Below are 14,898 nucleotides of genomic sequence, written 5' to 3' on the forward strand. Positions count from 1 at the left end.
ATGGGACGACTCTTGAACACGATGGGACGACTCTTGAACACGATGGGACGACGACTTGTGGCTAGGATGATGTTGCCAACTTGATCCTTACGGTCACCTCAAAAACTATTATAATACGTCTGTCGATCCTAAGGGTCGTACTGCCGCGCTTTAACGGTCGTACCGTCGTGGAAGAGAAGCCTTTCTTTGGTCGTGCTCAAGAAGTTAATGTTCAACATTTTTATTTTAGGATGTAAGATGTATATCAGTGTAATCATCCTGGTAGTTAATATTCTTCTCTGTGTTTTAGGTATTCTTTTACTATATGTTGATATTTATAACCTTTGACGTATATGTTGATACTTATAACCTTAAGTACTGATTATTACTACTGTAACTTCTAATAAAGTCAACTTTTTGTATTGTTTGGATACTGCTCATAATACTTTTGAACAGTCTGGTTCAAACTGGGGAAGTGTTGGCTGTGGACCCATGGCTTATATTTTAAATGAGTGGAGATGATTCTTGTAGTAAACGGTATTGGAACAATGATGATGTTTCTTTAACCTCTTAATTCTATCAGACCCTAATAGTAGATATAAAGGCCTCATCCATAGAATTCTTAATGCCTTGATTAACATTACAAGGGCAATGTAATGTACAAGTTTTTTTTATGGCCAACGTATCTGTCAGAGCAGTGCTATAGAGCTAACTTACAGGGTGGCGTAATATAGCTACCGTGATGATAATATAGTTACATAGTTAACCTGTTCTTAGAAAGTTATGTGATCTACATCATCGCTCATCCACTTTGATAGTTCTAGTCTAAGAAATGGTTCCCACATATTCAAATCACTACACAGGCGAAGATTTCAATTTTTTCTTAAGTGTTAGGCAGAATGAATGATCAACAAGAAATAATAATATATTGAACTAGAGTTTGCATGATTCAGAATTGGACATGTATTTAGAAGTATTTGTTCATAATTAAATCATGTAAGTTATGAAGATTGACATTCTTCCTTTAAAGCTATGTATTTAACATGATTAGAATATACACTAAACAACGAATCGTGTACTTAGCTACTACAAATTGTTGCAAATTTCAGGAAGGTAAGTTACTCAACATTTGATCGTCGAAAATGGTGTAGAACATGTGAAACGTGATCAGTTGTGGAAGAAGTTATATTTTGTCAAGTAATCATTTTAAAGGCAGTTGTCAAAAATCCAATTTTCAATCAGTGTCATTATTACAGAAAAAAGTATACAGTAGTTTTCTTAGAAGGGAAATTAATTTTTTTACGTGAAATTTGGTTTAAATATAAATTTTATTAGGACGTATGAAGCATGTGAAATAAATATATTCATTTTTGTGACATAATAGGCCTTTTAGCAGTCGGTAGTCATTAAATCCAACAATATAGACATAAAAAGGTCATTCACTGGAAAAGGGTCTACGGGAAATGCATATACATAGCAGTTAGAATGTATTGTATAGGATTTATTATCTGATCTCGAATGTTACAGATTCATTAATCCATGCTACAACAAAAAACAGTAATTGTGTGTGTGTGTGTATATATATATATATATATATATATATATATATATATATATATATATATATATATATATATATATCGGATTTTCATCATGCAAAGGCAGCGATGTGAACCAAATCCTTTCCTTCGTTTCTATGTACGATAACTTCTGTCATTAGTTTTGTTTACAACATGTGAACAAGTAGAGCTTCGCAGCCGATGTTCGAGACCAGAGGAAGATAAACTTCAAGTGAAGTAACATTGAGTTAATGTCATTAACGTCCAGATTTCAAGACATCAGATGGTAGAGTTGGTACAGCGACCGAGGAACAGTTCGCCCAGGAACAACACAGTTGCCAGGACCATCCCTCCGGCCAGGAGCAGGAACACTGCCTGTAAGTACCGTGATAATGTTAGCCGGACATTTTTCAGGGTAATGGAAGATACGAGATACACTCCGATATTGAGTATATGAATATGACATTTGTGACGCTGTCTGGAAATTACACGGGTAGAGTTGTTATTGGAAATGTGATATTTAACGATCGTAATGTAGGACTAGTTTTACATCCAGTGACAGTTTAGGCGTGAGTTATATAACGGCTATATATTCCCACTTGTCCCATGTATATACTACCCACGTACCCAGAGGTGAAGCATTGTGTAAGGTTCGTGGAACTTGAGTCTTGTGGGCATCCGGAGGCAGTGTGTCAGGTTAGGTGTCTGGTCCTGCGCCCACACCCCGTAGATTCCAAATCCCCGGACAGTCAGGATCCTACGGGGGTGCGGTAAGATGGTACCGTCATAAGATACACAGGATAAAATGGTACAAATATAAGAGTATAGGTTGAGTGATGGTACAGGTCATACAAGATACACAGAGATTATCTATGTTCCTTACTAGCGTCACTATGTTTCTAAGTTAACCGTCTTTCCGAGTAGAACGAAAGTTGTTATATATATATATATATATATATATATATATATATATATATATATATATATATATATATATTGCGAAAAAGCGTTGAATAGCCTTTAAGATTCAAGCGTTATACATATTCCATAAACTGATAAATTATTCAAACTTTGAAGTGGATTATTTTTCCATATAGATAAGAACAGGCTAGGCTAGGTTCGGTTAGGCTGATGAAAAATACCAACCTACTGTAACTTATTTTGCACCGATTATTATTTTATTTGATACCAGATACGTACGAATGTACATGATGGTTGGGTGGTTAGGCTATGGGGCTTTAGGACTCACTTGCCTTGTTTTGGTGTTAAGAATAATGTTAATACCATATACACACATTATATATGTCTTGACGATGACACCTCATATAGACTGAGACAGTCAACCGAGAATTAAGGTGGCGCGAGGAAAGTACATATGGCCCTGTGTGATTATTTGTTGGTGCAGGGTATGCCTTATGGTATACAGGTATACAGTTATATCTGTTGGTATGTTATTATGTTTCTTATTTCCATATTGGTTTTCGTGTGGCATAAATCGTTTCTCAAAGTGTAAAGCTGATCAGTGCATTCCGAGGTGATGACATGAAACTGTGATTCATTTTTCGAAACAGTTCCAAAGACCCTTTGGAAGGAGAGAGTGTATGACTTGACAGAACTGGATAATGATGTGGTCAGAAGTCGCTGGGTGACGAGGGAAGATCCGATGGCTACATCTAACCTGGAAACAATACCGTGACACTTGTTGCACCTTACCTGATGTGGAGGGAGACTGGATGACGCCGGGCTAGAAGGATAGAGACTCACCTGGAGTCGATCAGGGGTCGAAGTGGACTGACTCGAGGCACAACCAGGGAATACAGCAGCGGCCAGAACACCCCTCGTGTCATGTAGAAGTCACACCGCCCTCACCCACCAGAAGAAATGACAGTTACCAAACAAGGATGCGTCTTGGCCGTATACTAAGGTAGAGCGTCATTACGTCATCCTTATATGACGTGGTTCCAGGAAATATATGCATTACTGGCTGTAAATGATTTGACTTTTTTTGTTTTTGTTTGTTAAAGACGAAGCTGCCTACAGCTCACCTGTCTTGCTGAAGTGGTCTGAGTAGACCTTGTTGCAGCCGATCTTCTCGAGAAACATAGCGTGCTGGCCGTCCTGGAGGTGTGTATAAGCCACTTCCTGCAGCTGGCTGGCCCTGACCTGCACTCCCCGCTGAGCCACGGCCTGCGCCAGTTCCCCGTACAGGCCCTCCGTAGCGCTCTGTGCGGTGGGAGGAAGTTGTGTAGAGAGTGGACGGTTGGAGGAGAGGTATGGTGTGGTCAAAAGGTCGGGGATACTGCGTGTGGTGATCGTGTGCGTTAAATCTTCCAGTAAAGTGCGATACTGTTTAACCTCGAGCCAGATGGTTAGGATGTTACCATGTTCATATTCACCTCTTAAAAACATACGCAAGTCGAAGGTAAATGTACGATGGGATTGGAGAAGTGCGCACATTGCCACCGTGTCATCCAGCCGGCAAACTGACAACGGTGACTGGCGGAGGACAGAATTTCTCGTATACCGTTTATTCTGTATTTGCTCATATGTAACTCCTGCATTTTCCTCTCTCTCTTGAAGGTCTTCCCAAGTTGAGTTATTAGTTTTCGCTTAGTAATTCTCAAAGATATTAATCATTTTCGACATGCAAGAGCTCGGAACATTCCGGGAAGCAGTGTTGTGGAAAGGTATGTTCGAAATTGAAACCCGAGACATGGCCGTGTGTGACGAGGTATCATTAACCAGTGTCAGCTGATGGTAACTGAACAATCGCCTTGATAGCAACACACAGTTACTAGGAACAGAAACATGTTAATCCAATGTAAGTACAAACCTGTTCTGAAGCATTGCTGTTGTTCCTGTCCCGTAAAGGCATTTGAATACAATTAAAGGCGAACTTTTGAAAACATATGAAGGTTGATGCGTAACAAATAAGCTTAACTCTATAGAGAAGGTGGACTGTTTGGATCGACGACTTCTGGTCTCCCGACGATCAACAGTCTTGTATAATCACCAAGAGGTCAGTGTTATCTGCTCGGACTGCCACCGCTGTGCCAATAACACCTACAGAGTGACTTGTCCAGGCTGCTACAGCCACCTAAGTCAGCCAAAGCAGGTCGTGGGTCTCGGACACACAAGCGCGACAACTGTGCCTGAATACGTACGTCTCTTGTCTTCACACTCTTGATTCAATCCCTCTTGCAGCAGAGCGCCGTGATATCATGTCGTCTCTCGCGCACCATCATCACCTTGGGATCTCTGTCTCGCCACACACATCCTGCACCATCAGTAGCATCCTAACCCTGAGTCACACTGATCATCTTGATGAAGGATTGCGCTGCGTATGTTTTATGTATGTCCTCTCATTGTCACCATTGCCATAGAAATTAGATCGCTTGAGCTACATGCTGAACTGGTAACCACCCCATCCCCCCAAAGTGACTGAGAGACACCGGGACACTTCCCCCTCCTGATTGGCAACCTCCCATTCCCGACCCGACCATTTCCCCCTCGTGACTCATAATCCTTCCCCCCCACCAAGTGGCGCCCCACCACGCCTGCCTCTGCACCTACCCTTTCGTCTCATCGACAGGTCTAGGCAGTGTGTGTTCCATCTTGCTAATCCAGCAGCCCCCTGCGTTCTGGAACGACCACCAGCTCTGGACATCGAGCCACTCGCGCCATCTACTACTTTATCATCACCCAGGTATTCAACACGAAAAAGAAGGGGTTAGGAGTGGGTGTGTGGGGGTGTTGGGGGGGGACTATGTAGCATCGGCAGGCTCTGCGGCGCTACAGGTCTCGAGTGTTGGATTATGAACTCGCACTCCCACGTGGTGGAGCCAACTGTAATTTATGCATTAAGCAACTTAAAGTAACCTTGTGTGGATCCCGTGTGGCCTAGGCTTCCCTACTCAGGTCTAGGAGACCAGCAGGTGGACTGTTCCAGCCTTCGTGAGAGAAGGGCCTGACCCCCACCCTCCCCACCTGCTCTTCCAACGTTGGACGCAGTCTTACATGTAGATCCTCAAGTGCTCGTCATCGTCGTCAGAGGGGGGGCTGATTTTGCTCTCTCTCTCTCTCTCTCTCTCTCTCTCTCTCTCTCTCTCTCTCTCTCTCTCTCTCTCTCTCTCTCTCTCTCTCTCTCTCGTTCTCTCTCTCTCTCTCTCTCTCTCTCTCTCTCTCTCTCTCTCTCTCTCTCTCACACCCACAACACGACGTTGCCAAGCCACACGTGAGTACCGCTGTGACACCCACCTGAATCAGGCCAAGGCCTTTTTCGACGCCGTAGCGCGCCTGGCGGTTTGAGGATGTCGTCTGTATGACTCCTAGCTAAAACACTCTCCAAGAGAGGGTCATTGGTGCCCCCATCTCCTTGGCCCACTACCTACCTACCCTGCGACAGTACCACGATACCGCAAGCATCAACCAAATCCTTTACGGGGACTCCTGCCTACCTCACCTCTTGCACCGACACCAGCGCTGCGGGACTCCCCGTCACGCTTGCCTGCATTATCTCGCCTCACCTTACCATCCCAGCATAATACGGCTGCACCACGTATTCCAGCCCATCACCTCTGTCTGTACTTACCCAGTCATTGACGGTGTTGTGGCGTTTCCGTAACCCTTGTCTTATTACTCCTTGTGATAACAGTAGGGGTTAGACACCTTAGAGCGCCCGCTAAACTACAGACTCTGACCTCGAGGTGAGCGGTGAGGGCGGTGGATCCCTCCATCAGGAGGGTGAGGCCGGGGTCGTCCAAGGCGTCCCTGAGAGAGTCGTAGTTGATGGGCACCGTCTTCACCGCCAGCAGCGACGTGAGCGACCCGCTGCTCCCCAGCAGGGCGTGGGAGGGAAGGGAGGAGGAGGAGGGAGGAGGAGAGATGGGAAACAAGAGGGCAGTTGGGGGAGTGGGAGAGGGAGAACACATGAAACAGTCATGAGGCCTCTGTACCACGCCACCTACAGCGGTGTCCCCCCCGGAACACCACACTCAGACACCACACCCGTTGTAACGCACACCCATCAGACACCACTCTCACTGTACCACACTCAGTGTAACAAACACATCCAGCAGACACCACACCTAGTGTAACGCACACCCATCAGACACCACACCTAGTGTAACGCACACCCATCAGACACCACACTCAGTGTAACGCACACCCATCAGACACCACTCACTGTACCACACCCAGTGTAACACACACATCCATCAGACACCACACCCGTTGTAACGCACACCCATCAGACACCACTCTCACTGTACCACACCCATTGTAACACACACACCCATCAGACACCACACCCAGTGTAACGCACACCCATCAGACACCACTCTCACTGTACCACACCCAGTGTAACGCACACACATCCATCAGACACCACACCCGTTGTAACACACACCCATCAGACACCACACTCATACACCGCACTTAGTGTAACACAAACCCATCAGACACCACGCCCAGTGTTATGCACCACCCTCAAATGCGTGGAGCTTAACCCTGGTTTATAACTTGAAGCAAATTCCACTTTGACATTGGAACATGAAATTGATTCTGATATTTTCTGTAAAAAAAAATTATTTCCCAACCAATATTATTTCTCTCGCTAGTTAGTTATGCTGTAGTGCAGACGACATGTTCAACACCTGTATATATATATATATATATATATATATATATATATATATATATATATATATATATATATATGTGTGTGTGTGTGTGTGTGTGTGTGTGTGTGTGTGTGTGTGTGTTCAACACCTGCATATATAGATGTTCAACACCTGTATATATATATTTTCAACACCTGTAGATATATATATTCAACACCTGTATGTACGTGTGTTCATTACCTGTACGTCCGCATGACGACGAGGGCGAGAGCCATAGAGAGCCAGAATGTGAGTCTCAGTGCCTCGCCCTGGGCCACCCACGGCACACCTGGGGAAAGGGAAGGGAGCGTGACAGGCGTTGCAACCTCGGCAAGGAGCAGCAACAGTAACATCCAACCCAAGGCAGCAGCGAGACACAGGTGGTGGGTTGAGGAGAGGATGTGTTAGTGACGAACGGAAAACGGTTGTGATGGTGGGGATGGGGTAGTGGTGGTTATGAGGGAGGAGGAAGGGGGTTACGTGGGAGTACATGGGAAGGAGAGATGACAGGAGTACGTGGGAGTACATGGGGAGGACAGATGACAGGATTACGTGGGGAGGACAGATGACAGGAGTACGTGGGAGTACATGGGGAGGACAGATGACAGGATTACGTGGGGAGGACGGATGACAGGAGTACGTGGGAGTACATGGGGGAGGACAGATGACAGGAGTACGTGGGAGTACATGGGGGAGGACAGATGACAGGAGTACGTGGGAGTACATGGGGAGGACAGATGACAGGATTACGTGGGGAGGACGGATGACAGGAGTACGTGGGAGTACATGGGGTAGGACAGATGACAGGAGTACGTGGGAGCACATGGGGGAGGACAGATGACAGGAGTACGTGGGAGTACATGGGGGAGGACAGATGACAGGAGTACGTGGGAGTACATGGGGGAGGACAGATGACAGGAGTACGTGGGAGTACATGGGGGAGGACAGATGACAGGAGTACGTGGGGAGGACGGATGACAGGAGTACGTGGGAGTACATGGGGGAGGACAGATGACAGGAGTACGTGGGAGTACATGGGGGAGGACAGATGACAGGAGTACGTGGGAGTACATGGGGGAGGACAGATGACAGGAGTACGTGGGAGTACATGGGGGAGGACAGATGACAGGAGTACGTGGGAGTACATGGGGGAGGACAGATGACAGGAGTACGTGGGAGTACATGGGGGAGGACAGATGACAGGAGTACGTGGGAGTACATGGGGGAGGACAGATGACAGGAGTACTTGAGAAGGATAGATGAGAGGAGAATGATGGTCTAGGATGGATCTATCACTGATCATAACCATCAGTTTGCTTAAATCATCATTGGTCATAACCATCAGTTTAAATCATCATTGATCATAACCATCAGTTTAAATCATCAGTGGTCATAACCATCAGTTTAAATCATCATTGATCATAACCATCAGTTTAAATCATCAGTGGTCATAACCATCAGTTTAAATCATCAGTGGTCATAACCATCAGTTTAAATCATCATTGGTCATAACCATCAGTTTAAATCATCAGTGGTCATAACCGTCAGTTTGTTTAAGTCGTTAGGAATCTTTAAGGAGTCATACTGTGACTGGGTTTTAACTACTTCATGTCCCTGGCAAGCCAGGAAGCAAGGACCCGGAGGGTCCGAATCTGCTAAGTTCAGTGTACAATGAATCGTAATGTCAACCAGTTCTAACTCGAGTTACATTTAGCCTCTCTGTCGTGTACAGCAACACGACTCCACCTGCTTTATGTGGACGTTCTTAGGTAAGATGTGTTGTGGTGAGGACTTAGTGTAGGAGAGTACCCGTGGTAAGGTGTGGTGGGAGAGGAATACATGTGGTGGGGAAAGGATTCACTTGGGTAGAGTACACTATGTGAGGTGTGGTAGGGAGAGTGTGGTGGTCCATTTGGCCAAGTGTGTCCGCCAGGTGGTGGAACCGTGCCTAGGTCAGCAGATTGAAAGGTACTCCAAAGGTCTGCAACCTGTGTCAGGAGACAGAGGTCTGCAACCTGCGTCTGGAGGCCAGATGTCTGTGTCTAGAGGCCAGAGGTCTGTGTCTGGAGGCCAGAGGTCTGTGTCTAGAGGTCAGAGGTCTGTGTCTGGAGGCCAGAAGTCTGTGTCTAAAGGCCAGAGGTCTGTGTTTGGAGGCTAGAAGTGTGTGTCTAGAGGCCAGAGGTATGTGCCTGGAGGCCAGAGGTCTGTGTCTAGAGGCCAGAGGTCTGTGTTTGGAGGCCAGAAGTCTGTGTCTAGAGGCCAGAGGTCTGTGTTTGGAGGATAGAAGTCTGTGCCTAGAGGCCAGAGGTCTGTGTCTGGAGGCCAGAAGTCTGTGTCTAGAGGCTAGAGGTCTGTGTTTGGAGGCCAGAAGTCTGTGTTTAGAGGCCAGAGGTCTGTGTCTGGAGGCCAGAGGTCTGTGTCTAGAGGTCAGACGTCTGTATCTGGAGGCCAGAAGTCTGTGTCTAGAGGCCAGAGGTCTATGTCTAGAGGCCAGAGGTCTGTGTCTAGAGGCCAGAAGTCTGTGTCTGGAGGCCAGAGGTCTGTGTCTAGGGGTCAGAGGTCTCTGTTTGGAGGCTAGAAGTCTGTGTCTAGATGCCAAAAGTCTGTGTCTGGAGGCCAGAGGTCTGTGTCTGGAGGCCAGAGGTCTGTGTCTGGAGGCCAGACGTCTGTGTCTAGAGGCCAGACGTCTGTGTCTGGAGGCCAGAGGTCTGTGTCTGGAGGCCAGAGGTGTAGGACGTCCGACTGAATGTGTGGAACCAAAGTGTGGGAAGCTGTTTATGTAATGGCAGACTGTTGGGTCAGGAACATGCGGCGTGGAGGACTTACTCTGGGAGAGGAAGATTTGGTAGTGCGTCCATAGGTGTAGGGCGAGGGCAGGGGGCCCTCCGTAATCCAGTGTCTTCACCACGGCAGTTCCCATCGCAGCCAGCGCCGCCAGGCAGGCCAGTACGCCCACCCACACACCCCACCTGCAACAACACCTGTCCGCTCAGGTCTGCATCACGGCCGCGGGGGGGGACCCGTCAACAAGCCCCTGGTTGAAGCTAAAGCACCCTACTTCATGGTGTGGCCTTACGTGACCGCCACCAAGATTAGCAAGTTAAAAAGGGTCACCAGGATAACAGGTTGTATGAGGATCACCAGGGTGACGAATTTCAGGATGTCATGTCTCATGAAGGGGAATCACCAGGATGTCATCAGCTCACATGAAGGTCACCAGGAAGTCAGCTTACGTGAAGGGTGCGAGGAAGCCCCAAGGGTTCGGGTTCGGGCGAGGTCTGGTGACCAGGAGGTGGAGGACCTCGCGGAAGATGGGTGTGGTGAAGTCCACGACCAGGCTCCTGGCGTGGGTCAGGCCGAACGGTCCCAGGCCTACGTCCGCCTCCTGTGGGGGACGTCAGACGTAGTAGTGGATGGTGTCGCCGGCCTGTAATTATGTGGGTAGTAACAACAACTGAATGTGTCAGGTGTGTGTCAGTGGCACACAGGACTGGTGTGTTCCTTGGATTGTGGAGTGGCTTCAGGACAAGGCAGTAGAGAATATCAGTGTTCTCACACTTGCAGATTAGCATAAAGACTCGTATGGTAATTATATGAAATAGTATGTTTGATAAGGTTTTTAGTACATATATCTCCGACTACACACACTTCCTTATTTTATTTTCCACTCTTTACCCCATTCCTGTCCTTCGACCATACACAGACCCCTTTAATCACCACTCACATGCGAACAACTCACAGTGTAACAGTAGCCTAAATATTAAGTGTATTTTCCAAGTTGGTTGCGCTTTTTCGAAACAAAATATACGACAGAGATACCAAGAAAGAATGAACTCAAAATGGCGTAGGGTGAGAGTAAATGACACCACAGGTACCAAGAAAGAATGAACTCAAAATGGCGTAGGGTGAGAGTAAATGAAACTACAAAGTGAAAGGTATTTAGGGAAGAGGCCTTTGATTATGTGGGATGCGGACAAACGAGAAGGGATATTGGGTCAAGGAATGAGGAAGTTTTATTGCTAGTGAAACAGAAAAGGGATACTTTTATGTGTGGTCAGTATCTGCGGGAAGGAGTGTGTGTGACTGGGAGGTTTACAAGACCAAGTGACAGGAAAAAAGGGCAAGGTGCCAGAGTTGAAAAAAAGTGAAAATAGTGAAGGAAACAATGAGATGAATCTAGGAGCACTGCAAGATAACATCTTTCTTGATACATTGTGTGTTAGAAAAACTGTGGTTGTGGCGTACGGTAATAAAGGTGGAGTTCAGGTACGATAATAGCCATGCAGATATAGCGTACGATAGCGAGTGGTTGGTTTACGAACCTTCCTGAGCAACATGCCTATCATTCCGTTCCAGGTTCCATTATCCCGTGGCGCCCCCCAGTAGCCGTCTCCCTTGAACTATGGTGTACCTGGAATGCCAGAAATCAACCATCATCACTGACCATAGGATAGGTATGGCATTGCTCATAATGTCTATCTATCTTTTTATCTATCATTACTCCATTCCTGAGTTAATGGGATGGACCAGGTGTGTCACACCCGACGCAACATCACTCACACACACATCCCCAACCCGTGCCCAGTGTCCAAAAAGTGGAGCATGAACTATCGCGTTTATTAAAGTGATTTTTACTTTTTCACTTGACTCATTAAGTTGATTCGTCTGGTGGGAGCAGTGTCTCCAGTCATTCCACCGCATTACACAAGTACTTTCCAACACTCTGGCTTAATTTCTTTTCCTTTGTTTCTGTTCAGGCGGGGGCTTTCAGCCCCTCCCTCAGCTGTTTCTCCATCACACGATTGTTTCTGACCTTCGTCTTCCCCGACTACCAACCTTACTGAGCTTTCCTCCCGAGATAGACGAACTCGCACACAGCTTAGCAGTCCTCCTCCGTCTTGCAGACTGCTCCTACACCCTTCCTACAACCTCTGTAAAACCAGTGGCTTTATTTGTACATTGTGTATACCCTCTTCCTCCTCTTCATCTAAGTCCATAGATCATCGTACCGGTCCTCCATTACCTGCTCACAAACTGCTGCAGTTTCCCTGCTGTTTCTCCATGATCAAGCAGGACCCCCACCTCCTGGCCAAGCGTGCTACCTCGAACGAGGCCAAGTACATTTTCTTTAAGAGGATCGTTAACATATGGAATGAACTACCAGTTAAGAGTGGTTAGAAGTAGTATCACTGGCAGACACCTGGACTCACTATGTGCACGACCCTGCTACCAGTGAACGAGAAGCTGTCAGCTTACATGACCGTCTGACACCTGCTGGACTCACGTGAAGTTCATGGAGTTGGCCACGACGTCCAGGAAGTTGGCCATGGGTCCCGTCACCTTCAGCTGGCCGCCTGGGCCACGGACCACCTTCACGTGGGGTGGCCACGACTCGGCCGCTACCCGCAGGTGGGGAGCTGGGCAGAACCTGTGGGGGTGAAGCGCAGGTGGGCAGCGTATCGGGGGCCACGGGAGGAGGAGTAGGTTGGCTGTGGCTGAGGAAAGACTGGCTGGCTAAGCCGAGCGGGGACCTTTTTCCCGCGCCCTGAGACATATTGCCCTATCGCCTTACATCTCTAGAAAAATAATTTGATGTAGATGTCCTCTCTCTCTCTCTCTCTCTCTCTCTCTCTCTCTCTCTCTCTCTCTCTCTCTCTCTCTCTCTCTCTCTCTCTCCCTCCCTCTCGTTGAGTGGGGCTGCACAATGGAGAGTGGTTAGTGGCTATACACAGGAAAACACATCCAAGATTCACCTTCAGGAGCACACTACATGGGCCTGCCGTTGATAAAGTCTTGAGTCACGGATACAGCTGTATGGTATTTGGGGATACAGCTGTGCCTAGCTTGGGATGAAGCTACGCCTAGCTTAAAGCTGTGCCTTGCTGGGAATACGTGGGTGTAACTGACTAATATCCAGTTCGTCCCTGGGCTTTACTATGACGATAATTTTACGTAGAGGATAAGTATTAAATGCCTACGTGATAACTACAAAGTTAGCTGTGTAAGTAGACGTTCCCTTAGACGTTAATATCAACAAGATGATGGTTGTGGTTAGATATGGGCTAGATGGTGATGTGTGTGGTTGGATGTGGCTAGAATGATGAGGGATTGTGATCGGCTCGAGTGTGACTAGTTTTGAGAAACCAATCCCACAGTTTCTGTGATCATCCTAAACCTCACCACTATAGATAGACCTGTTTGATGCTGTAGGATACAGTCTTCTGTATCACGCGCCTCTACTCTGGTTAGCTTCCTTGAACTCTACACAACCACTGTGGGACAAGAAGCCTTCATTTCACTCGTGCATTCAGTCATTCACTCATTCATTCATTCATTCACTCACGCTTTCATTCAGAGCTGTTACAGTGGCGGACGTCGTCAACTGACACATCACGAGACGTTGGCCTTACTTGAATTTCAGAGGGTTGCTCATTTTGGCCCCGACCTGCGCTTGTTGGTGCCACTCGTGTTGTTCCGTGGGACCTGCTCCAGGACTCTTGCTGCTGCTGCTGCTGCTGCTGCTGCTAGGGCCTGTCCGTGATATAAAGGAAGGAGGGAGGGAGAGTCTTGCATGTTGGCATGACGGGTTATAAACATTATGGAATCATCATCCTCGTTCTTGACTCGTGGTACGAGAGCGTCTCACCTGGCTGGTGGTAGCCGCCTTGCTTCACGATGGTGGGATGTGTGGCTGGAGCCAGTAGGGTCGCCCACACGGCCACCACCACGCCCACTCGCCACGCCCTCCCCCGCGCCATGACCACGCCCCTCTTCGCTCACGCGTCGGTGTACAATACTGGAAGAGAGACCAAATGTTCTCCCAAGGTAAGGGTATCGATGGGAAGGTGTGGATAAACAAGAGAGCTTTTGAGATTGTGTAAAGTCTGGCGAAGTCGAACGGGGGAGTTTTGATAAGAAGTGACCACCGTAAAACATACGTGACGGGAAGGGAAGATTGAGGGAAAGAGAGAGAGAGAGAGAGAGGACTTCAGGAATCAAGGAAAAGATGAGGATTTGATTTCTAAGGGATTATGAAGGAAGACGAAGAGCCAAACGACACGGAAATATGATGTAGAGAGGATCCGTGATACGAAGATCAAGGGAGCGTGTTGGGAGCTTGTAGTGGTCCAAGTACATACCTCAGAGTCCAGCCAGGTTACAGGAGGAGGTGCTGGAGAAGATGTTCAAGACGTGAAGCAGACGTTCCCGTCCTGTTTGCTAGTGGTGGTGGTGGAGTGCTGTGGACTCCTGCCATACACCTTATATACGTGCAGTTGGCAGGTGCGCAGTGTGGTGTGTTGCCAGGGACTGTGTGCGCAGGGCAGGAGAGGGAAGACCTCTCCAGGTTGGCTGGTGGCCGCCAGCCACCGGTGCCTCCCTCCCATACTGCCCTCCCTTCCTCCCTTCCAGCCACGCCTGTGATAGCTAGGGGTGGCCAGCGTCAAGGCTTTGATCGCAAGGACGCCCACAGATTATTTTACGGGCGCGCAAGGGTCCTCGGAAGCAGAGTGTGGGCGGCCTGTTTCCCCCTCTACCGACCCACAGTGATTGGGCGGGGGGGCCTTAGAGTTGAATATAGCAGTTCCAGAGGGAAGAATTTTAGCCCATCGGTGGTCAAGTGGTTTCGCTGTCCGGCTGTCTTTCTCGATAGCCCGGGTTCGACTCCCGGGCACGCAAGGGTAAAACTGTTTCCATATGTG

General features: G+C 47.7%; 1 protein-coding gene across 2 annotated transcripts in view; it reads left to right on the plus strand.

The window, feature by feature from the left end:
• The first annotated feature begins 1,655 nt into the window (after positions 1-1,655).
• Positions 1,656-14,898, plus strand: part of LOC139755238 (arylsulfatase B-like) — a 36,810-nt gene continuing 23,567 nt past the window's right edge. The window contains exon 1 of one of the 2 annotated variants that reach the window (XM_071673370.1): positions 1,656-1,915. In XM_071673370.1, coding sequence (XP_071529471.1) covers positions 1,822-1,915 — 94 coding nt within the window. In that variant the 5' untranslated portion in view covers positions 1,656-1,821. The remainder of the gene's footprint in view (positions 1,916-14,898) is intronic. The other variant, XM_071673363.1, reaches the window with a different exon arrangement.

Source organism: Panulirus ornatus, chromosome 2, assembly GCF_036320965.1.
Source record: "Panulirus ornatus isolate Po-2019 chromosome 2, ASM3632096v1, whole genome shotgun sequence".
Taxonomy (NCBI): domain Eukaryota; kingdom Metazoa; phylum Arthropoda; class Malacostraca; order Decapoda; family Palinuridae; genus Panulirus; species Panulirus ornatus.